We start from the raw sequence: 26,086 nt of genomic DNA on the forward strand, positions 1-26,086 counted from the left end.
TCTGAAAATCATTTGTACTCTTGATGCTCGGCAGTGTGAGTACCGCTATGTGTAGTACTGTATGGATAAACAATCATAGCCCTAATGAAAGCCCAAATCTGGGAGAGTAGGACAGGATGAGGTGATTTTTAAATTTTCGAAAGGTGCTCGTGCTATTTCTGTTATCATTATTAAACTAATATCTTAGGAATATATTGTCTTTATCTCATTTTTACAACACAATAAACAATGTCAATACTTATGAAATACAAGTAACATAATGAGTATTAATTTAATTGCATTCTGGATTCCTCTCTCTGCTTAGGAAAGCCACTCAAGTTTTCTAAAGTCGCTGAAAACCCACACGTTTAGAAGCCAGTTTATAATAAAGCTAAGAAAATAATAACAAGCAATGCATAAACCATATTTAGATTATCAAAATAACCTCATAAAAAACATAAATACGAATATTACACACAGTACATACTATATTTATGAACAGATTTCTGAGCCTTCTTTAATCTTAACTAAATATTTTTTACACATTTAAGTAATAATAAAGAGTTCGGGTAGAATTTATTCCATGGGTCTAAAATAAATAAACATAGATCGTTGGGGTTTAAATGGTAACAAACTTTTAAAATACAAGTACGTAATACGAGTTTCCTATAATGATGTAAGTAGCACACTATGTTTTTAATGTAATACTTTAAATGTTTGTAACAAGTTAATAATATCAGATTAGAATAAAACATTTTCTAAGAAGACTCAAAGTAAAATTTAATATATTGAAACGGATGTCTTTAACTGCGAACTATAAGTACTAATTGCGCTAATTTAACTTCATTACAATCTCTTCTGCCATTAATAACTATACCATAAGTGACAAGCTATCGTATATATTAAAGTTGTGCGTTGGATGAACTGTTGGACTAGACCACCAATCTGCTGTACACTCAACACAATACTTGTCGCTCACGATGTCGTTCATCCCGTTAAGTACTTTCGACACAAGTCGATGCTTCACACTTGAGTGCTCCTCTCTGTAATTGCCTTCTTTTGTTATGTTGTCACATGTGTCGGTTTGACCTCATCCGTGTTTGTACTTGTATAACTCTTAGAATGTTAAGTCAGTTGATTTTCATCAGCTCAGAACACAACATTCAGTGCCGAATACTTTTGAGTTCAATATTGGTAATCCCCAGATAGTATGTAATAATCCTGGATTTATATGTAATAATCGGGTATTTCAGATCCCTTGAGAGATCGTGCTGGCTTAAATTGTACCTGACATCGTACAGCTATGTGTCTTAACTGTAATTGTTGTATAAATATATTCGCTGACGAAGAACGTAAGTATTAAATGTTATTATATAACATGCAATTATTTTATTTTACAGAAATTTTAAACTAGATATCAATTATGACACATCGATGTTCAATTTACTCACAATACTCCAATAATAAGGTGCAAACCTCAAGTTTATAATACTAATGCCAATAATAGGGTCGAATTGTATATTATAATGATACCAAATTTTTGTCCTTATACACAGGTAATTTAGCTTAAATTTTAAACAGATAAAGTATATTATACTTGTTGCATGTATTCTACCACTGTACAATGTTCTATCTAGACAAAGTATGTACTCTAAGAAGCTTTAATCTTTTTGGTTTTAATCATATTCTTGACCTGACCCATGTTTTTGCAAAGCGTGTGATATACTTTGTTTTTTTCTCTTCTATCAAGTCATTCAAGTTTATGTGTTACCTAAAACAACTGTTTTTCAAATTAACTTGATTTGTAGCCCCATTTCAAATGTCTTATAAACGTCAAAAAAGAATAACAAACTATAGATCTCTGATGTTACTCTATAAAATTTGGTTTGTTACAATTCTAAACTTAATTACACACAAAAATGTATGTAGTAATGTTAGAAACCTATAATTTTTGCAATTCTTATTGATTTTATAATAAATTTTAAGTGAGGTATTACTTGCTAGATGTTCTTATTTTAATTGGTGAAATAGCCCAAAACTAAGCTTTTTCGAAGGAAAATTGAAAAATTTGAATACATGTAAAAACTCTTAAGTTGATCATTTCAACATGACTCAAAGTAAATTACGTCCTGTTTATCTATAAAAAGGTTATTATTTAGGTAATTTTGGCATACTTGATAAATTTTTCTAAATGTAAAAATTTGTATAAACTACCAAATAAAGGTCTCCTCATTAGGTATTAAAATAGTAGCAGATAATAGTAGTAGTGATATTTCTATAAACTGATCGTCCACAGTACTATTATAATATATTTCACGCATAACTGCGATAAAACATAACTATAACTAAGTCCAAAACTCATCTATACATAGAGTAAAACAGATTTATTTCCTTAAATTATTTCTCGGCGTAAGTGAGAATTACGTTTACATCTCTAACTTTCTCGATGTTTCTTATTTAATTACTAGAACTATAAAACCTCTTTCTTTATCAAATGTTCTTGTTTCAACTGGAGAGTGTTGTTGCCTTACGATAAGCCTCACGGTAGATCGCGTGAGCTGTATACATTAGCAACCTGAGTTCTCATTCTTTGTAAGAGTTTCACTTCTTTTACACTCTCACATAAAGTTTTATTTTCTATTTTCATTAAACTAATCATTGGTGTTCACGAAAAGTAACACCCGGCCCCCATAAATCATCGACTGAGTAGAATTACCTTAGACACCAATAAACGTTTCAGACGGACTTTCACCTAGCTGATTTTGGCTTAGATTAAACATATATTTATACATAAAAATATTTTTGGGACATTTCTAATATGTAAGGTATCACCAAAAGTCATGTTAATTTTACAGACACGCAATAGTTCAAGTAAGGTTTAATAAATAATGAAAATTACTTCATGATCGTCATTACTGCTTATATTTATAAATAAAATTATGAACGATTTATAATTTTTGGTATTCTAGGGTGTGTGTAAACCACAAACAAATTATAAAAAATGCATGCTGCACTTACATTTATTTGATTAAAAAGTGGTCTAACATTTAAGCTGTAAGTTCAACCAGATATGTATATTAAAGACAAACATACATAATGATGTAATTCGTAGTAATGTCAGCGCCTTCAAATAGTCTTTGGCTATTCAGTACACGAAAATGTCTAGTTTATTGCAGTTTATAAAGTGCAGGAACTATCTTTTATCTTCAAAAATTTGTTATCGCTTACATTTTTAAATATAAATCATTCTCTAATATTTCATAAAAATCAATCTGGCCGTCTAGGAGGAGTGAAATACATACGCACACAAGATTTATATATATATTTATATGTTAATATATATATATATATAATATATATATATATATATATATATATGATTTATATATATATAATGGCTATTGCCATTTATAAAAATTGTATGTAAATAAAAGTCATTTGACAGGTATTTGGTCTTCCGATCATATGTTAGTTTGGTTATTTACACGCTTATGTGACAGTAAAAAATAATTGAATCGTAAAAAGTGAGGGCTCTGAGGTATAATGGTAGCACATTCACCCGGCAAGTGAGAGATCCAGGTTCGAGTCCCGGCGGAGCAAGTACTTTTTGCGTTTCAATGTTTATTGAAATAATAAATTATATTATGAAATATATATATATATATATATTGTGTATTATTTAAATATATAAAAGAGGTGCCGATCACCGTTTAAGCTGTATTCTGTTTGTGAGGAACTTATAAAAAAAAATAAGGATGAGAGTCGATAAAGTACAAGGAAGTTGGAACCGATAAAAAGGGATACGGTCATAAACAGGATTAGAACCTGCACTATCTCCAACTCAGAAAAGTCAAACGTCTTAGACAGTTCAGCTATCGGCTCCCCACCCCGCTCAAAAATATCTATTAAAAAGCTTTAATCTTAAATATCTTTTAGTATTTTAATAGTTAAAAAAATCTTGGTTCTCTAGAAGTTGTATTAAATTATTTATAGCTTTTACAAAATGTGGATTTGAATCGTGTTGAAAATAATGTGGAATAATGCGCTTGCATGAAATTAACTAGTGAAATTTAAAAAAAGATTTATTGGTAGGGAAAGTTAAAGCCACTAAAGGTGCCGAAATCTGTATTTTTTATCAAGCTACATCGTCTAAATACAATTGTAATAGCAATAAAGTAATAGATTATAGCTCGGTATCGCTAGCAGCTGATTAGATATAGAGATATCACAGTTGTCCACTATCTGAGCGATGGTTCTCGGCTATGTGTTGTGGCTCATCGTGTCCGTAGCTGCCTTCAAACTTGTCCTAGCAGGAACATTGCCTGGTGCACTGTTATAGCAAGGATCACAGGTAAATATTCATTAGTGAATATGCTTAATTCGTGTCGGTAAATCCGTTAGCCCTGACTACGTGTTATTAAAGTCTGTCTTTTCCGTGGCTGCCCTGAATCTGGTCCTTGGAGGAACGCTGCCTGGTACAATTTTCTAGCAACATTCAGAGGTAAATAATGATTAAGAAATAAGGTGATTTTGTGTTTGTTTTACGTCTGTTAAGTTTTGTCATCTATCTAAAGTTAATTTTTTATATCGTCTGAATAATTTTCTGTTATTGTTGGATGTCAGTGCAGAGGAGTTGCTGTATAAAATAAATAGGGCATTTTTTTAACTTTTATTGCTTTATTTACCAGGTATTGTACTGCAATTCTTACGCCATATTTCTTACGTTTGTGTAACCTTATAATACTTCACAATTATTATGTTCATGATGTGCATTACAGCTTCAAATATATTTTATAAATATTTATGACAGTTAAATTTTTACTCTCTTTTATAGAAGAGAAATATGTAACTAAAGAAAACTTAAAATATACATTATTTTACATAAATAATTGAATCGAAAATTTATTTGTTATAGTATAAATATTGATGCATATTTAGTCCGTTTACATATGATTAATCATAGAACGAACTAAGACTTTACCTTGCAGCATGCAGACTCTAGCGATGGTTTTGTGGACGACAACAATCCTTCTGGAGGTCAAGGGTCAAGAAGATGAACTGTGGGATCCTTGGGCAGACAACTGCGAGTCCATGGTCCCCTGTAACCTGACTGAACCCCAGACCGACCCCATGCCCTACATAGTTACTCTCAACAGACCATACATCAACAGCGATCAGGCAGTGTACTTCTATATAAGAGCACTACCTCCACTCAGTTTCCAGGGGTTCATGATTCAGGCTCGGGACGACAAGACCGGTCAAGCTGTCGGGGAGTTCGACACAGACAACAGGAAGATCAGCGTTATAAATTGCTTCGGCAGGCCAGATGTAAGTATTATGATCAGTGTATGAAAGAATCGCCGTAAATATTTAATTACTAACACAATTCCGAGGATATTAGGTAAATTATGACGATTAGTGATGTCAAAGGTTGCACTCGAGAGCACAATAATTTCTAAATGCCAACATCACAAGCTTTGCATGTATTTTATTTTGGGCGTAGCCTTAGACTTGTGACATTGGTGCATGTATAATACAGATTAACAGATTTTCATATTCTTTATAGATTTAAATTTCAATCGCATTCAAACGAACCGAAAATATTTATATATCCCCTATTGATTGATTAAATCTTTGTAATATTCTTAATCTAGTACAAAATCTTTAATTGTAAAAGCGTTTGAGAGTGTTGATACAAATGGATGTATATATTCTCTTGATCCTAGCCTAAATGACTTATTATATATTCTAAGTTAGAGTTGTTACTAGATTCTTAAGTAACACAGCATGCTATATCCTTACAAGTTGTTGCGATAGTTCAATATATGGTGTGAATATCTATATTTATAATACGTAAACTTTTGGAAACAAACATAATCCAGGAACGGTAAGTTTAACTACATTTCACCTCTTGGTGTTCAAGACACGTTATGTGTAGAAATTTGTTCGTTAAATTTTTATTAAATAATTGTAACAAGTGAGGTGTCAATATATGGGCACGGGTCGCAGTTGTTTACATTGTTTCTCAATTTTTCTTATTTCAATTCTGATGGACACAAGCCCCTTGAGGGTTTGGTTTTTCTCTTTAAGGACATTGCGCATGTCGATTTTATTGTAAAAGACCTGCTTATTGAGTAACATTATAGTGAGGATATTCAGCGGAATTTTAAAACAACTGTTCATTCCATTATATACTGATAATAAACAATAACCACATAGTTTATTAGCTAAAACATAATAATAATCATGGTGTATTTAATTTTTACATAGTTAAAAGTTGAATATTTCTGTAATATTTTCTGTAATTTTAATTCATAACCTAGTTTTTATATTTAAATTGCAATGTTTAAGCATCAAAATATAATTTATGATATAATTAGATTATTTTGTATTGATTTCATGTTTTATTATCAAATTTAAAGATTCGATCAACTTTTAGATAATGTTCCTTTAATCGTACAAGCTTACTGGAAGTCTGAAAGTAATGATTTTCATTTAATAAGTATTAAAAATTAATGCAACTTTTTAAATCTACTAAGTATTTTAGCTGTGAAGAGAAATATAATTATATATTCATACTGCCAAAATTAAAACATTATGAGCACAATTTATTATAATTGAATTTCTTAAAGTTTTAATGATTCGCTTGTTAACAAACATCTCTCGGTTAAATATAAAAAAAATTATAGCTTTTATTTTCTGTGGTAAGTTTCAGTGCAAACATTAAGGCGAATACAATATTTATACCTTAAACATATGTAGACAATGGCGAATATCATAACCAAACCAAATCACCGTGCCATAACCCAAGTGGACGTCACATGAGCAAAGGTCGTACGTGTCTCGAGACGAGACAAGAGGCGGGTCGCAGTCGCGAGTAGAGCCCACGAGGACGTGCACAGGTAGAAGACGACGACGATCCCTGTCCGAGCAGTAGCAGCAGTGTAGGGAAGTACTATTGTTGTAACCAATTGTAATATTTTATTATAGTCTTTTCGCGAATTATGTCGTACTTTGAATATGTGCTGATTAAGTAATCCGATAGGTTTTCGGGTTTAAGGGTTGCCAACATGTCTTTTCGTTAGTTTTACTCACTCAGTAGGAGGTTAGACCAGATTATTGCATATTTAAATAATATTATTATTATATCAGTAATATATAAATTGCTATTTAAGTTGTTAATTATAACAGTTTAGAATCAGAGTATCAAAGATGACGAGGGAACTAAACTAAGTTCAACCAGTAGGAATAATATCTGTTGAATCGGATATTCCCTTCCTGATCAACAACATTAATTAATATATAATTAATAACTTTCACGATTTCCTCACCCCCCTCAACTATTCAAAAGGTGGCAAATCGTTGTTATTTTTATTCTCTTGCCAGCTTTAATTGTATTAATTATGAACAGGATTCAACAGTTGTAACATGTAAGTACATACATGACAAGTCCTGAATAATAGTTGTTGGTATCCTGTTTAAATTTATATGTGTGACTAGAAAAAACAGCCTTAAATTAATCAAATTATTAAATTAAAACTTTTTTATACTATAAAAAGTTTTTCCTAATTTATACATACTATTTTTACTATAGCAAAATATTTAGAAAAAAAGAAAAGATTAAATTTTATATATGGTCTTTCCCCGAAAGGTCTAATTTATTCATAATTGAACACAATAATATATCTGCAGGTTAGATTAAAATTCTAAAATTTAAAATTAAATACGTTTATTAGTTTTACACAATAGGGAATGCGCTTTTATTATATAATTGCTTTATTGAAATTAGATATGTATCAATGCGTATATTTATCAAGTGTGTAAATTTTAGTTAATTGTGTAATCCTATTTCTGGTAAAAAAACCACACAATTTATCCTTAGCAAAAGATTAAATTTTAATTTATTCATTTTATATTTTGAAATTTGTTTGTTGAGATTGGGTAGTAATTAATCTAGAATTAGAAGTACCTTTGTTTGTCAAGCATTCCTGAAAATAATACGTAAATCTACAAAAGACTTAGTTACAATAAAAGCATTGAAATACATTAAAGAAAAGTAATAAACAAATAATTAATTGATACTTTAACTGTAACTTACACTGCATACAGTTTAGGTTCCATGTTTATTTCATACGTATTAAAATATGTAGAATTTGGAAAAGAAATTGGAGTTGCTTGCAATCATTTTATTGAAATATTATCCTTAAATCACAGTGTTGCTCTAAAGGTGAAGATAAGGTAAAGTTGCACAATTTTATTAAATCTGTTTTTTTCGTAGGATTGAAGGAATATAATTGTCTTGAGTATTAAAATTAAGGTACATACATATTGAAATATTATGAATTGAAAGTTTTTTGTGTCTTGCAGAAAACTCTTATCGTATGTAGAAAGCATAAGAACAATAAGAGAAGGATGTTATCTATTCCTGACATGCTCTATAACCAGTATATGATCTTTGTAATGTTCTGCTTGACCCAAATTAAACTTTTTATGATTTTAAACGTGTTATCTTAACAACTTAAGCCGGATGCCTTTAATTGATTTTTAAGATTAGTTAGGCACAATGATAACCAGGGCACACTTAGGAATTGAGAACATATAAAATGTATAATATTTTCCATCGAGTTTCCTTTACAAACACGATAGTTGCATTTATTCATATATATCTAACATTTTCAGAACATATTTAAAATGTTATTGTTTTCTGACTTAAAATAAATGATTTTATATCTGTGTAATAACATTGCAGCAAATTATAAAAAAACGAAATATTTGTTTTATTTATGTCTAAAAGATGCAAAGAAGTAGTATTTTTAATTATGTAATTTAAAGATGTAGTTATTTTTAATTTTTTTAAATCTTAATGTGATTACAAGATACTGTAGAAATTTGTTATACGTGCACACACAATGAATTAAATACAGTTCCACAAATTAACTGTAAAACATCAAATTCACATTTTTACACGGTAATTTTGATTTAAATTGTGACATGACACTCGTGATTTTAAAGGTAAATAGTGTTTAGAAGTCACAGGTTTATTTAAAACATTAAGTTCTCTAAGCTCTTTCAATTATTTTACCGGTACCGTGGTAAGACTTAGTAACAAGGAATGCAGCACTTTTATCAAATCTTCCAATGCTGTAATTATTATTTTTGGTAAAAAAAGTTTTTTATTACAATATAACGCGTAAAATTACAATTTAATTGAATACTAGAGATTTAAATTTCTACAGCAAATCAGTTATCTCCCTCATTCGTTAAACCCCCAAACCCATCACCATCCTTACAATAAAGGTTATACTTTACAAAAATCCCTTGTTAAAAAACTATTTAACTATATTAAAAATATATAATAGTAATCAATAATGCTGCAGATCCAGATACTAGGATAGTGGTAGACAAGGCGAACAAGATTTTATTTACTCCGACATATTTCAGATTAAATAATAAATGCTTGCGTATTTGTTTTATCTGGATCTAAAATTTCCTTTAATAAAAAACCAATAAAATGCATTTCCCAGTGTTTGACTCTAATATACCTCTTGTAATACTTTTCGGCACAAATAACATTTTGGGAAGAACTCCTTACAAGGAATTAAGGACCAATATTTATCGCTGTTGCATTGGCCAAGCGAGATATATCCCCGAGACGTTGGAAAGTTCCTCTTCAAATCCAGTGCACTAAAATATGTAATAAATTATAGGCAACTGCGAAGTTATTCTATAAACATAATTAATTTAGGAGAGCATTTACAGTCAGAATAATTTTTTCACAATTATTTCTTACTTCAGGCTTCACCATTATTTAATAGGGACGTTATGCCCTAATCAACTTGTTGCAAATTAATATAAACACTCATGGATCCATTCCAAAACCGTAGCTACATTAATTTACTCACAAAGTTAGCACATGCTTAACCCCCCCCCCCTAAATCTCCCAAATCCTTCCCACAATATTCAAATTCGTGTATAGATAGTATTTGTGTATAGAGTAGTTCATCGCATCAAACAATAGCAATATTTGTTCCACATATTACAAAAAAATTTTAAACATTTAAAACGAACGATGAAGGAAAAAAACTAATTCACAGTTATACAGAGGAATCGACTCTATATTCGTTGCCCTACTGTCCGTCAGGCAGTTCTTGAATATACACATTAACAGTTGAACAAGCAAAGGAAACATGTATTTTCTGGTCTATTGACCCATCCAATACTTTGAATCAAAACGTTTCTGACAGGCTTTATTACCATAAAACATGATGTACAAGCACTAATATTAACAACACATTAGAGAAAAATCCTCAATTTAAATCCCTGAAGGAATTTAAACTTTTTGCGGTGATATAAGGTGATAGTAAATTACAGACTGGTATTGCTACACCAACTACTGTATTAAAATTTACGACGATAACGACACCAAATGTGAAAAATTACTGACAATTGCAAGCACGGTAGGTACCCAAATTGCGACCGCTTAGGCACACTACAGCTCCTCCAAGGCTCACCATTGGATAACATCGACCATATACTAAAGCCATTGTGGTATGAAACTTGTGTTATAGAATCTTTAACTTCTCCAGTTACATCAAAATTAATTATTTCAATTACTGGAAGATTTATTCGCTCGGCCAAGATATTAATGCCCAGAGGGAATCTTGGATTGAGTTCCTTCATTAGTTGATATTAGTATTAAGTTTCTGTTTTCCTCTTCTAATTTTTTGACACATCTTTCGGACTATTTGCCGAACTGTCCGGGGCATCCACCGCTTGGTCTAAGGTGCGTCTTTTCTAAGGACTCACCTAGAGTGGTGGACATTCCGGGTTCGGTCAATGTCCGAAACTCTTTGTTGTCGATCACCGGGATTTATATGAGTGGAATGAGTTTTACTTTTATTTGCATTAGAATTGAGCAGCAAAAGTAGTTAGTCCACCTCTTTCGGATTCTTATTTATTGTTTTTTTAATTTTTTTATTATTATTGTTATTTTCTTCCATAGAGGAGGGCACCTTCCACTCTTATAAACTTTTGGCAGCTGTCTGTTTCTAGTCCAGGCAGACGAGTGTCCAATGGCAAATCACACTACAATAATTTATTCTCATCTCTACTACTCCTAGAACTCCTTATCTTTCTTCTTTAAGATTATGTTGTCATTGTTACGTATTAAGAGGTTTATAGCCGTGTTATTTAGTTGAAATGTTATAGTAATGTTATGTTTATGAGTTTATAATGTTTTTGATTCTTTATCGTCATAGCTATTAAGATTATTCAGTAAATAGAAAAAATGGGCCTAAAGGGGAAGCCGTTAATTAGTTTTGTCATTCACTGATAAATATAGGAGGGTATCTTAACAATTAGTTGCAAACTTGTAGTTAACTATGTTTTTTAATTAGTTAATTAAATCATTTTGCACATAAACGAGTGATTGACCATACCCAACTCTCCCTATTCTCTACTAACTACTTATTTCCACAGTTAGGTTAATGTCGCTGTTTAGTTTGCATTTGCTTTCATTTCTTCGGTTGGCTTTACTTCCAGTATATATAATTTAGCATGACATATGCTGAAGGTGAGTAGGCTTTTAGATTGTGAAGGAGGTCCGAATTCTATTAACGGATTACCAGCGCGCACTCGTAATATTTTTATCAAGTTCTACAATAATTTAATTTTTCAATAGAATTTTAGCAGATGGGTGTGTACCTTTAATAAACCCTATCCTTACCTAGTAGGAAGTATGACAAATATGTTCGGTTTGACAAGTATTTTATTAAATATAACGCGATTGGAAAGTGTTAATGGGTTAGTTTCCAAAAACAACTACTTGTAGTTTAAGGTGAGTCACTATAGTTTATTTCAAATTGAAGATCGTAAGCAATACCTAGTGTTTACGAACTGTCTGGACAATTTTTTAAACTTATGAATCAATGGCAATTTGTCATTAGTGGCGCCTTGACTCACCTTTTGTTACCACCTAAATAAAACACCCCTGCAATCCTGGACCCAAAAATCTGTTGTTGACTAACAGTATTACTTATCTAAGACTACCAACCTATACCAAAACACCCTGCCTTGGTGCACTACTCGCTTGTCTAAGAGGTCTCTTCTTTAATGGGTTTACTGGGGAGGTGGCAATCCACGCTGGTAGTCAGAATGTATTTATTCTATATGAAACTCAAGTCTGCTCTGTCCACGGCATTTGGTACTGTGCTCCCCCATTATTACCAAGTACGTTTACCTCCCAACTACTGATAAACTCACGACTGGTTGAGTCGGTAGCGCTGGTCACGGGGAGTCTCCCCGGGGAGGACCCGGAGTCTCGTCACGGCACGTCGCCTGTTATGTCAATCGTTATGTTATGCGTCGTCAATCGTAAATCCAACCAGGGGTTATCTGCTCCTCACTAGGAGAGGAGCCACCAAAATTCCGAATTGTCTGTTGCATAGACATTTTATTTAGTTAGTATGTTCATCAAACGACATATACTGGTTTCTTAATTCAACCTTACCCCTAACCCCTTAAAGGTCAATCTACTCTTGTGTTTCGTCCCCGCAGAGTGAGGTTGTGGCGCTAGCCACGATGTTTTGTTTCCATCGTGCCATCCAAGTAGACGTAACATGAACAAAGGTCGTACGTGTCAAGAGGTGACGAGACAAGAGGTGGGCCGTGAATAGCTTCATTTATTCAGTATGGAGATAGTCAAGATTATTTCATATTTAAATACTATTGTTGTTATATCAGTAATATATAAATTGTTATTTAACTTGTTATTTCTAATAGTCCAGAATCACTTCATGAAAGCTGGCGAGGAAAACTAAACTAAGTTCACCATTTGCGCATTATACCGGTTGATTCGGATATTCCCTTCAGACTAACAATATCAATTAATATAAAATTAATAACTTCCACTATTTCGTCACGCCCTCAACGCTTCATATGATCATATTAGTTATACAGAAGTCGAAATAAATTGATCGTTTGTGGAAATTATCAAATCTTATTTCTCCCAAGTGAAGCGGAGAATAAAAATGGTTTTAATATCTTCCTTTTGAATAATTATTATCTGTCTTAAATAATGGGTAAAATATCCAGGATAATTGTAAAAATGAGATTATTACACGTGCTCTGTTTGTTAATAACTAGTTCTGTAATAAACTAAAACAGATACCGTAACACAGACAAAAGGGAACGGCTGAAATTTCCCATGTAGAGCCCAGTTTATTATTATAATATTTTTATTATTTGCATAACTATGTTTATTTTTTATTTTATAGGATAAGAGAATAATGAAGAAGCTGAAGGAAAGTTTAATTATCAGTTTATTTATATAGAAAACACTTAGAGGCATGTTGAGGTGTATCGTAAGAGAATTATTATGATATATGATAAATATGAGTATATTAAGTATGTTCTATGGTTAGAGCACGGCCATGCACGCTGACAATTCCCCCAAGACGGAAGTGACGGCCAGATGGGCGCCCGAGGATGACAATGACGCTACAGTCACATTTTAGTGAGTACATCACATGTGTGTATATCCGCATGATAGGAGGAAGTTCATACATAGATTTGTGACGCTAATGTCTTTTATGTACAAAATCCAGAAATCAAGTTTATTTTTGGTCTCTTACAGATTGCTAGAACAACGATTTTCGATGATCCAACTAGACCTTGGATTTTCCTAAATACCCTCGTTACGTTTATTATAGCTTTTATACCTTAACATTCCTACATGTCAATTCCATTTATTGGTCTTGTTTATTATGTTAAATTTTATTTTCTTCACATGTGTTCTTTTTTAATTAGGAATTTTTAAAATCACATTACAAATCAAAAATACGCTCACGTATCACCTTAAAAATCCTATAGAGTAGTGTCGATTACAAAAATTAATTGTAGTATGTACTCAAGTAGCAAGTTGGACTGTTTTAGAAGATTGGATAAATTTTCAAATGTATGTGGTCTAATTTCCGTTTTTTGTAATGTACAGGGAATAAATAGTATTTTTATCCCCCAAAAAAATGTCTACAAAACAATATTGTATCATTGATTTTATGTTTTTATAATATAATAAATATAATTAGGATCTCATACTGTTCTACACCTGAGTATATACGAAGATGGGTTTCCATTGTCTTCATGGAAACTTGTAGTACTGAAAAAGTATTGTTGTATGCGTCTTTATTTCGGTAACATACAAGGGTTGTCATTAAACGATATACGGTACCATGTTCATTAAAGATGTAACTACTATAACCATGCTGTCTATTATACTTGTTTGTTAATGTACATTTTATTAAATAATAAACCAATATATTTTTTTCGTTTTGCAGTGTCACAATTGCTGAAAAGGTTTTTCCTCTAGAGAGGTTCTGGGCTTGGCAGCGTACGAAAACACTTAAAATTGTCAAGTGACTTCTTGTAACCCTTTTGTTCTTTTCCACTTCAAGTACTTAGGTGAGTTCTGTACACTATGCCAATGACTGCTTATTTAATAGTAACTCTTTCATAATCTCTACAAATGTACAGTCTAGTTTACATAAAATAAACTACATCCCTCATAAAAAGTCCCTAAATGTATTTACAAACACATAAATAGTTAAGCAAGAGTGATTGAACCAAAATAAAATATAGTACTATTATTAATTTAATTATACATATACCATTTGATTAATGTAATATAGAATAAGACATATCTTAGGAAGCTCGGTCGTTTGAATTTTAATTAATTATAAAAAGTGATTACAGATAATAGTTTTAATGCTAGTGCTCTCACAAGAACCTAATCTTCTATACTCATGCAACGTTTAAACAATATAATTCCTGACTTAGTGCATTAAACAATACACATATTTATTAAAGGATACCTTTTATTCATAGTAGAATAATTAACAAAAACAGAATCTTCTTGGTAAGTTCAAAAACTGCAACTATTATTTTTCAGAGATATTTCGCAAGGGATAGGGTTCACAAGCATAATCAATAGTAGTTCATATTTTGATTTTAAAAGCTGGACAATTTATTATCTACGAAATAAAATATAATCCTAAATCATAATATTATTATTATTAGTTTTATTTTGAGTGCTACGATCAGAACCAGAATGGAACAAACAAACAAAGTATGAAATTACACAAATGAGTAAAACCAGTTGTACTCTTAAAATATTATTTATTTCTTTAAGGTGTGTAGCTTATTAATATTGAACGCAATGTTTTTTGGAATATCACTGTTTTTTTGTAGCTAAAAGAACTTGACAGCTTCTTGGGAAAAAGGACTTTTATAAGTCAATTTACGGGATTCGTCCCTTCCATTCTTATAACGCTACGCCTTTGCGGAAAGTACAATAATAAACTATGATACAGTATGTTAAGGAATCCTTTTCTTCGGTAACTTGGTAACTTGATTTCTATATAAAGTATCTAACAATATACTTTTGGTTGCTTTAGAATGAATAATACTTGCAAGGGAAAATATCACTCAGTTTTAACACAAAAAGTAAAAGGTCGAAACAAACTAAAAATTTCTTTGATCGAAAATCTCGATTTAAATACTCAAAATTGCCTAATAAATTTTTTTTAGGATCACATGTTAAATAAAAAATTTAATATTCAACATAATATATACGATAAAGTTTCTATTGCATTTTCGTCACTATATTTTTCCGCGTATATTTAAATTATATAATTTTTATAATAAATATATTTAAAATACTGGTAGCTAAAAAAGGATGGATTTTAATATTTAGTTCTTCAAAAAACTTCCAAAGATCATTTTCCAAAAATGTTTAAATAAATTGAACCTTGAATTTTTCTATTGCGGCTCACTTAAAACTCAGATGATTTGGTATTTTCTTTTCACATTTTCAATCAACATCCCTCAAATTTCAAATAAAACCTTACATCTATATTCAAGTTATTGAACAAGGCACCTGTAAAAACGTAGGATAAGCATGAGATCTCTAATAATAAATTCCAAAAACCTAAATTATATCTATTTACACAAACTCACTCGTGGTTCGTGGTCTTTGTTTGTCAAAGCCACTTGCCAGACTTTATTATACCGCACAAAATGACCGAGGCGATCTTATTGCTGGATCTATTCCCTTCCAGAGTACGTAATTTCCGAGCCCTATGATTGTTCCAGCACCCAAAGTTTCAAGAATAATTCTCTCATTCATGATTATTGACGACGAATTGAAAATATAACACAAGGGTGATACGGAAGGTTCAGCAAAATGCAATGTCGCAGAGGCCGGTTCCGTCTAATTCAACAGCCTTTGTTTGAATACCGCTCCCTCTCTGAAATGTTTGGTGTAGGAATTACAAAAATGTTTTTTTAACCTGCCCATACAGTTCTAACTTACGACGTGGAACCTTCTTCTAGGTTGTAATATTGGCTTTATTTTACAATAATTTTTCCTTTTAAACCTTATAAAATAGTTTAATTTTAAATAAACAATGTAGAACAGTGCTGAGACGCCGTACATACTGTGAGTTATATTTACTTTCTCGTTCAAATTAACTACACATTTTCATAACTGATACAACTGTAGAGTGAATGTTTTTAATACTCGGAAATTCAAAAAGACGATTATCTAAGCTGGTGTACTCCCATTGCTTTGTGATCGTGTCTAAAACGTCATATTCATCTCAATTGTGCAATGGGAATGCCTCTTTACCTAGATTACACTATATTATATAGACTAGGTGTCTTTGATGTCCAATAAATGCACAGAGTTCGTTTTGATGATTTGTGGCTTGAAAGCAGTGCTTAAATAATTAAATTTCTTGTCACTGAATTTTCACTTTCACTTCAAACTCAATAATTTTTCGTTTACTCAATGAATAAAAATGTTACATATTAAAATATTATATCACTGAATTTACTGTGAATACTGTTTTATTCGTTCGGCAATTTTCTCGTTGTCATCATGGTTCCTCATAAGCCTAGTGTAAAATATTTACTAACGATCAGATATAACGCATGGAGTGGCATGTACCATTATTGATCTCATTATTGCCAAATTCAAATTAAACTTTTTTCAACAATTTCAAGTACAAAGCTCAATTCTTTTTTGAGATATCGTGTGTACAGACAGAAAGAAATCAAACTGTACCAGCCCCTTGAGTGATTGGCTACCCTAACACTCAGATAATAAAATCTTACATTGGGTCAATGTTGCATTAAGTATGTTAATAGGTTAGCACGGATGGACAGTTTTATGAGGAGATGCAGAAGGTAAACATTAAAGTAAATAGAGAACATTTATCCATTGGGGCATATCTTTCAATGGAATCAATGCACTAATGTAAACCAATGTTCGTGCAATCTACTAACAAGGCGGACCATTGTTGATTGAATGGTGTACTTAAGTAATAACGTTGATTGAATGTAATCTTAATTCATAATATTAATTCAAGTCAATTATGAAAAGAATTAAAAATTCTTATTACATTAGATTGCTTTTTTTAGATGTTGCATTTTGTTTTAATTAATTAACTTAAAATGGCTTTGTTCGAATTGGAAGGTTATAAATATAGTATTCTCAAAACACAGGAGAAAATCTAAATATTTCTAACAGGAACCAATAACTAAGTTTTTTTATACTTTTAATCAAAACTTTATTTTATGACAATTGTGGCTGTGGTTTTTATTTATCTGTGTTATTGTGCTATTTATTAATTATTTATTGCTGTTTTATTTATTAACTATTTATTGTTGTTTTACTTATTAACTTGTTATTGCTGCTTTTACTTATTAACTATTTATTCCTGTTTTATTTATTAAATATTTATTACTGTTATTATTTATTAATCAACTGAGTTAAGCATTTTATATAAATCAGCATGAACTTTACTATTGAAAAAACGAAAAATGGTAAACCACATATTTTGTACAATAACAATAAATTTAGAGAAAGTTATCACTCAAAAAACGGAGATATTACCTGGAGATGCCTGGGACGTAATTGTAAGGCAACGGTAAAAACAAATTTGGAAAAAACCCAAATATTGTCCACAAATGATAACCATGATGGCCCACATCCTGTGACTATGAGGTCTCTGGTGCTGACACCTCAACAGAAGCGCGCAGGACACGCCCGCCCGGACACCCGCGGCTGAGAGCGCCAGCACTACCGCGTCCGACACTCCGACCTCCGTTACCCCGGACCTTCCAGGGTCGTCTCCGAAGGATAACACTCCTAAATCTGAAGTGTTAACTAACACAGCAACCTCACTGACAACGCCAGACACTGACAGCATTCTAAATAACGAAAACTTAGCCCTGAAAAATGAGATATCGCAGCTGAAAACAAAAATGAAATCCATACTCGACCATGCAATACAAAACGATATGCGACTATCCCAGTACACGAGTGAAGTTTTCCCTCTGCACTCGACTCCTCCACCTCGAACAAAGACATCGGAACCTGCTATAACCACCGTTGAACATCGAACCACCCAAACTGAGATCATGACACGTGTAGCTGATGACAAGACGCCGGCTAAGGAAACTATTAAAATGCTGGAGGAAGAAGTAACGAGATTGAAGCGACCTTGCGAAAGGTGCATCATCCTCAAGGAAGAAGCATCCAATATGATATCGGCAATCAAGGCTCTTGAAGAACAGCTAAAACTGTACAAAAAACCCCTCCATATTGACCAAACCAAGCCCCACCTTGTCGAATATCCATACACCTCCCATAACAAACCCTCCAGAGCCACTAACTGATGAGGAGACTGTTCTCAGGGAGAATAAATCCGTGTCCTCTCAGGAAAAAATAAATAACAAAAAAAAAACGAAGAAAGAAAAATAAGAAAAAACATGAATATAGTAAGCATGTGACAGCTGAAAAACAAAGCCCAATACAAATCCCCTTCCATGGAGTCACCATATTGGGTGATAGTCACACCCGACATATCGCCGGTCTTGTCGGTAAGCTTACAGGTCCAGGGAACGAAGTGAGTGGTGTCTGTAAACCCGGAGCCGGCCTGCTGCACATCGTCTCGCCATCGAACATCCCACCATCTGCGAACCACTGCTATGTCCTTAGCGGGCACCAATGATGTTGCAGCGGGGAAGGAGGAGATAATTTACAAATACATGGAGGGAATCCTTCAACAACTTAGCTCATCCTCCAAAGTGCTAGTAGCTACCCTTCCCCACCGCCATGACTTAGCTCCTGACAACGCAACAAACAGGACGATCAGGATGGTGAATGGCTACATAACGGAACTCTGCAATCGGCATAAGGATGTAAGGGTACTGGAGGTGAACTGTATCCGACGTCCTAACTTTACTGCCCACGGCATGCACCTGAGAATGTGCGGCAAGAGGGTTCTGGCACGACTGATTGCGGGGAGACTGGCCGACTTTGGTTCCTGTGAGATCCATCAACAACTGAACTCGGCGGCACCTTCTCCAGCGGCAGTGCAGCCTGTGGAGCCGATGACTGTTGTGTCCACTCCCTCGAGACCAGTTCCTCTGCCTGAGACGCCAGGACCAGCTCCTTCGAGACTTGCGCTGGTGTCAACTCCAGCATGCGCGATGACACGTACTTGCAACAAGACCTATGCCGAGGCCGTCACCAGCTGTTCACCTACCACTTCATCTCCTGTGAATTCTGATAAAGCTGATTGTGTTTTTTAGGGACCCCACAGACGGCCGACGAGCAAAATTGACTGACGCTACCCAACAAATACAGACGAATTCCAAATTTCTCAATCAGGTTCAAATCCGACTGCTTCACCAAAATGCCCAATCTGCCACTAACAAGCTTGACGAAATTCAATTAATGTGTGAAGAAACGAAAACAGATGTACTTGTTGTAACTGAGAACGGTTTTAATGACAAGAACATCGACCAATGCCAAATTCCAAATTTCACATTGGCTAATGCGTATTGCCGACAACTTTCCAAAGGAGGAGGAGTCGCCATTTTTGTCAAAAAAAATTATTCTTTTTCTCCCTTCTCACTTGTCAAAACTATAGAAAAAGACTTTGAAGCAGTTGGGATAAAATTCAATTCGAACAGATCAAAATTTACCGTCATCGGAATCTACAGGTCTCCCAATGGCAATGAGGAAAATTTCTTCACAAATTTTGAAGCCCTGCTGATGGATTTAACTAACCATGAACAGGGTTATATCCTAATGGGCGATTTTAACATTAATGCGATGGACACTAATCACCCTTCCACCAAACGATTTGTCGACTTGTTAAGATCATTCGACCTTGAGTTGTTGGTCAAAACGCCAACGCGTGTGACACAGTCTACACAGTCGACAATCGACAATATCATATCTAATCTTCCAAGTGTCGCAGTGTCCGTGGTCAATACAGCTATCTCGGACCACTATGGCCAAGAGGCTATTATTAGTGGAGTAAAAATCGAGAGGGAGCCCAAAATCACTAAAACAATAAGAGACTTAAGGCCAGGAAACATCGCTCTCCTCAACTCTTCCCTTTCCAAAGAAGATTGGAAATTCCAAGAATCAAGTCTTTCGGTAGAACAGCATTTTAAAATGTTTAGTGATACACTAAACTTTCATGTTAACATGTACTGTCCTCTCAAAACCATACAAGTTTGTCCCAAAACGGTAAACAACAAATGGATCACTAAAGGAATTTTAATTTCTAGAGAAAAACTAAAGTATTTCTCAGAAATTCAGAAAACATCACACAATGAAGAATTCAAACGATTTTTTCCGAAATTACAAACTAATTTACAGAAAAGTGATCCAGGCGGCAAAGGCATATGATGTTTCTAAATCAAATATATCTTCAAAAAAATATTTCTAAAACTGCTTGGAACATCATCAACAATAAAAACAAATCATGCAACAATCAAATCAAATTAAAAAATGGTGACAGACTTGTGGAGGACGCGGTTGAGGTTGCGAATGGGCTTAACAGATTCTTTGGATCTGTTGCTTATGAGCAAGGCCCTTGCCCATCACCGCCACAAGGAATCCCAAGACGGAGACAGTGTCCAGTAGCCTCCATGGCACTGGCACCTGTCGTTGAGGAAGAGCTTGAAAAAATAATTCAGCAGCTCCCAGCCAAAAAATCAAATGATTTAAATTTAATGTCGATGTGGCTAATAAAAACATGTTCAAAGCATATTGTGAAACCTTTAACCCAATTAGTAAATTTCTCTTTTGAACAAGGAGTTTTCCCCTCGCTCCTAAAAACCGGGAAAGTGAGCCCGATTTTTAAGAAAGATGATCCCCACACTCCCCCACACAATTACCGGCCTGTCTCAATTTTGCCAGTTTTGAGCAAAATATTCGAAAAACTTTTCTTGGTAAGAATGCTTCAATTTTTAAATAAGCACAACCAGCTATCTGAAGACCAGTTTGGCTTCAGGAAGGGTAAGTCGACAATAGACGCAGTTGTACGTCTAGTCGATATGGTTGTAGAGGGGCTAGAACGTCGGGATCCAACATTGAGTGTGTTCCTAGACTTATCGAAAGCATTCGACTGCGTTGACCATGTTGCAATGCTTGACAAACTTGAATCTCATGGCATCCGAGGCGTGCCTCTCCAGTGGCTCAGGTCATTTTTAAGCCACAGAACCCAAATTGTCCAAATCGCAAACAAATTATCTGAACCAATTCACCTGAGCTATGGTGTCCCACAGGGCTCAATTCTCAGTCCAATTCTCTTCCTGATCTATGTCAATGACGTAGGTTCATCACTTCTGCACGGAAAACTTGTGCAGTATGCTGATGACACGACTCTCTGTTTCACAAGCAAATCAAAATTGATTCTGGAACAGCAAAGTTTTGTTGAGATCAACATTTCAACAGCCTCAATCTTAAGACAAATTCTGCAAAATCTAATTTTCTAAATTTTGCTTTGCGATCAGTAGACAGGCATGACAAGCCAGCTGTTATGTTGGCTGACACAATGCTGGAAGAAGTCTACTGCTCGAATTTCCTGGGAATATACCTAGATCGAGGGTTGACTTGGAATAATCACATCGATCACGTTTGCTCCAAATTGGCTTCAGGCATTTATGTTTTGAGGTCTCTAGCCAAATACTGCCCTATTCAGGTTCTAATGATGGCGTATTTTTGGCTTGATTTACCCCCATCTCACTTACGGGTTGGTGTTGTGGGGAGCTTGTGCAAACAATCAATTTATGAGAGTGTTCAAGCTGCAAAAAACAAGCGATCCGCATTATCGCTCTGTTGAAATTTAGAGAGTCGTGCAAGGAAGCCTTCAAAAATTTACAACTGTTGACGCTGCCCAGTCTCTACATCTTGGAAACAACTCTGTTTTGTATGTCTAAATGTACCATGACGAATGGCCGGGACATACATGCGTATGAGACTAGAGGCAGAGATAACTACCGAACTGGTAGGCACAGAACGGTGGTTTATGAACGCTTGCCTTCACAGGCAGGTGTTCATTTCGTCAACAAATTACCAAATTCAATAAAAAACGCTCCAACGCCCAAGGTGTTAAAGACTCGTTTGAAACGCTTTTTAGTGTCACAAGCATTTTATAATGTAGACGAGTTTTTAGCATTTGATTGGGAGACCACCAATTAAAAAGACTGACTGAATCCGTCGCTGGAAGTGGGAATCATTGGCGAATGAATGGATGTATGTAAATTTGTAAATTGTATGTCTGAATGAGATCTATTGTGGGGTGTATGACAAAATTCTAGCAAGTAAAAAGTTGACTTTTGCCATGCATTATAGAATGTTCCGGCAATAAAATCTGATTTGAATTTTCCGATTCCTTTCACTTATCTTAGTGTCATGAAATATTTTGACTATCCTATTTGTATGTGTAGCAAAACATTCCTGTGATAAATTGCTATACTAACTATAAATCGCTCATTATCTAAAACACCTTTATCGTTTATAATATTATTAATTTTAATTTTGAATATCAGCCATCTTCTAGTCATATTCTAAATAAGACAGTGCTATGACAGTTTTATGGTTGACTGTAGTGTGGCGTTACGGTTTTATAGTATGACAGCTGTACACAAACGGGTGTATTTCGCTGTGTGATTATTTAGAATCGTTTCGTAAGGTGTAATATTTGTGATTTACATGCAATAAGACTCTAAACATTAAAGTACTTACAAGTCGCTTTGTGATATAATAACTTTTAGACAAAATTTTGACAACTATGGAAGTATTTGCAATGGAGTTATTGGAAGCTATAAGTAAAGAAAGTTAAAATTAGTACTTCGAAAGTATGAATATTTATAATCCTGATAGGCACATTTATGTATAAAACACTACAATATAATTATTTTAAATAATTACTTCTGAATGTTGTATTATTATGAAGAAATACTGTCTGTCATCGTGTGATGTAAATAGTCTTTCTCCCCCTGCTTTTTAATAACTGGTTACTATATCAAACTAATTTCCTAATTCGGTCTATGAATGATTATATCAATTTTAAAATACTTTCCTTATATACCACTTTTGTATCTTGTGTCTCTCCACGGCAAAACGGACCAAACGATGCTCTTATTAATTTTCCTGTCATTAAAACATGACTTTTTTCGAACTTTACTAGTCTCTAAGTTTATTTGTTCCATCAGCTACTGTGTGTATACCATTCCACGTGTCAAATTAAACTAATTTTGAGTGTTTAAATAAACTAAACTATTTGAGTTCGTACTGCCAAATATATCAAAGAAATTATATAAAACTACTGTAATAACTATTTACATCACACGACGACAGACAGTATTTCTTCATAATAATACAACATTCAGAAGTAATTATTTAAAATAATTATATTGTAGGTGTTGATATAAATGTGCCTATTCATTATTCCTATATTATCTAAGCTATTTGAATGTAAACTTTCGTCTACATTTATTTACTAGATTTTGTCTGATTGATTATCAACTCTCTAAACATCCAAACATACAAGTATTCTAACTTGCAAAGATCATCAATATTTGAAAACTTTTGCAAAATATTGATATGTTAGATAACTATAACCAACTATTGCATTTTTCAAAATTACTTGAGGTTTTTAAGATTGTGGCCATTTTAAGTTTAGATTATGAACATTTAATCTCAGTTATTATGCATGCATATTTGATTAAAAACAAGACTTTTTAGAACCATCTGGCTATTTTTTTAATCTTTATTCTTACACGTATTTTTATGCTACATAAAATTTTCTGGTAGTGGCCGTGCATAGTTTTGAGAGGTATACAACAATATTACGAAATGTTAATAATAATGTAAATAAATCTGTGTATTTTTAATGATTTATTAAACTTCAATTCATTTTAGGGGATTACTAATATTTCTTCTTCGATCGATTTTTCTTTCCTAAAACCAAACTGAAAAGGACTAAACAATAATGTTCTATCAAAAAGGGTTTGGAACGCCTAGGTGTTGCAAATGAGATACTGAGGTGGCTAGAGTCGTATCTTAGGGATCTAAAACAATTTGTCAATCTCAATAACTACTGGTCGGAACCGATTGAGATTAAATTTGGAGTCCCCAAGGGTCATTACTTGGACCAATTTTGATTATTAAACTTTACATAAATAATTTAGTGCTCACTATAAACCACGAAAATACTGTTAAGTACGCTGATGATATTGCCTTCATATTTTCTAATTACAGTACAGAAGAACTCAAAATTAACAGTAACGTAGTCTTATCACAGGCCTATTAATTTCTAAACAATATAAATTTACATCTTAATTTAAAAAAAAACAAAATTTACAGAATTTTCAAAAAATAATTATCTTCAGCCTCCAAGTGTTGAAATAAACGAAGAAAAACACAACACCAATCATCAGTAAAATATTTGGGACTTCAGGTGGACGATGACTTGGCTTGGCGATCCCACATCAACTCCTACCTGATGTCCCAGTTTGCAAAATATCGTCATGTTCAGTTATTAAATCTAATGTAGAGTCACGGTTGCGGTATGGACTTCTTGCGTGGGGCTCGGCACCTCAGTACTTACTAGAATAGGTGTTCATTTTACAGGAACGAATTGTGCCTGTTGTGGATGGCATATCTCGCAGAAGTTCATGCAGAAATGCATTAAAGAGCACAGCATTTTGACCATCAGCATCTTTGTATATCTACGAGACCTCCATCTATACCAGGTTTCTTTGTGCAAATGTAGTAGATGTAGCTGCTGTACATGACTACAACACGCAAGCCTGAGTAGACCTGCGACAAACGAAACATCGCTCAGCCCTGGCGGGTGGACTGCCTCAAAATTCAGGGGCTAGGTTTTTTTGGAAGTTCCCCAGTCATTGTTAAAAAACAACTTAAAGAATACCTATTAGAGGGTTCATTCGGTTGGGGAATTTCTAGCCTAAACTATATTTTATTAATCATTTGTATTCTTTTGGTATTTAATGTAAAATTAGTTCTTACTCAGCTTGACTTTCATACAAATATTGTATTTTCATATGTTAATTATTAATAATGTACTACTGACTTTTGTCATACATGTACCTAATACATTCCTACGACAGTAAAAAGATTGAAGTTAAATTGGATACAAATTATTAATCGAGTTCTTACATTTTTCTAGGTTCTATTAGATTTTATGATAAACTTATAGGTCTTTTATTGTTTACTTTTTATAACGATTCTTTCTTGTCAATATCTGAATAAGAAAGAGTACCTACTTTAAATAGATCAGAGAAAATCCTTGTTAAACAGTTAGGTTAATTACGTATGTTAAAACGGAGGATATTTCATAATGTGTTTATAACTCTATTGTTTGTACAGGGTGAGTATATTTTTGTACTAAAGGAAGCAATTCGTGTGGAAGTCGAACAAATTTGCAGGGCAATGTTAGAAAGAGTAGAAGCCAACTTCCGAGAGCGGCTTGTAAAGTGCATCACTGAAAACGGCCGTCACCTGTCAGATGTTGTTTTCAAACATTAATTGTCTAAAATGGTAAGATCATATGAATATTATTCTGGAAATAAATGTTTTTTTTATCCACAGGTAACGACATATTGCTTTTTTGAAAACCGTTCATCCTTTCTGCCTCACCCTGTATAATATTAATTCGCATATATGTGATAAGTTACTTAAACTAGAGCCTCATTAGAGTATTGGACATTGAATCTCACC

At 33.3% G+C, this 26,086-nt stretch overlaps 1 protein-coding gene across 1 annotated transcript; it reads left to right on the plus strand.

Moving 5' to 3' along the window:
* Positions 1–4,215: 4,215 nt before the first annotated feature.
* Positions 4,216–25,956, plus strand: LOC124364335 (putative ferric-chelate reductase 1 homolog). Its single transcript, XM_046819717.1, has 5 exons — positions 4,216–4,330; positions 4,968–5,307; positions 13,401–13,492; positions 14,313–14,436; positions 25,736–25,956. The coding sequence occupies exons 2-4, from the start codon at positions 4,969–4,971 to the stop codon at positions 14,392–14,394; spliced, it is 513 nt and encodes a 170-aa protein (XP_046675673.1). The 5' UTR covers positions 4,216–4,330; position 4,968; the 3' UTR covers positions 14,395–14,436; positions 25,736–25,956.
* Positions 25,957–26,086: the final 130 nt, after the last annotated feature.

Source organism: Homalodisca vitripennis, chromosome 6 (assembly GCF_021130785.1).
Source record: "Homalodisca vitripennis isolate AUS2020 chromosome 6, UT_GWSS_2.1, whole genome shotgun sequence".
NCBI classification, from domain to species: Eukaryota; Metazoa; Arthropoda; class Insecta; order Hemiptera; family Cicadellidae; genus Homalodisca; species Homalodisca vitripennis.

Coding starts and splice junctions, on each gene's coding strand:
- LOC124364335 (XM_046819717.1), top strand. CDS start 4,969: ATGCAGACTCTAGCGATGGTTTTGTGGACGACAACAATCCTTCTGGAG. Junction 5,308..13,400: donor ATTGCTTCGGCAGGCCAGAT/GTAAGTATTATG, acceptor TTCTATGGTTAG/AGCACGGCCATGCACGCTGA. Junction 13,493..14,312: donor GACGCTACAGTCACATTTTA/GTGAGTACATCA, acceptor TTCGTTTTGCAG/TGTCACAATTGCTGAAAAGG.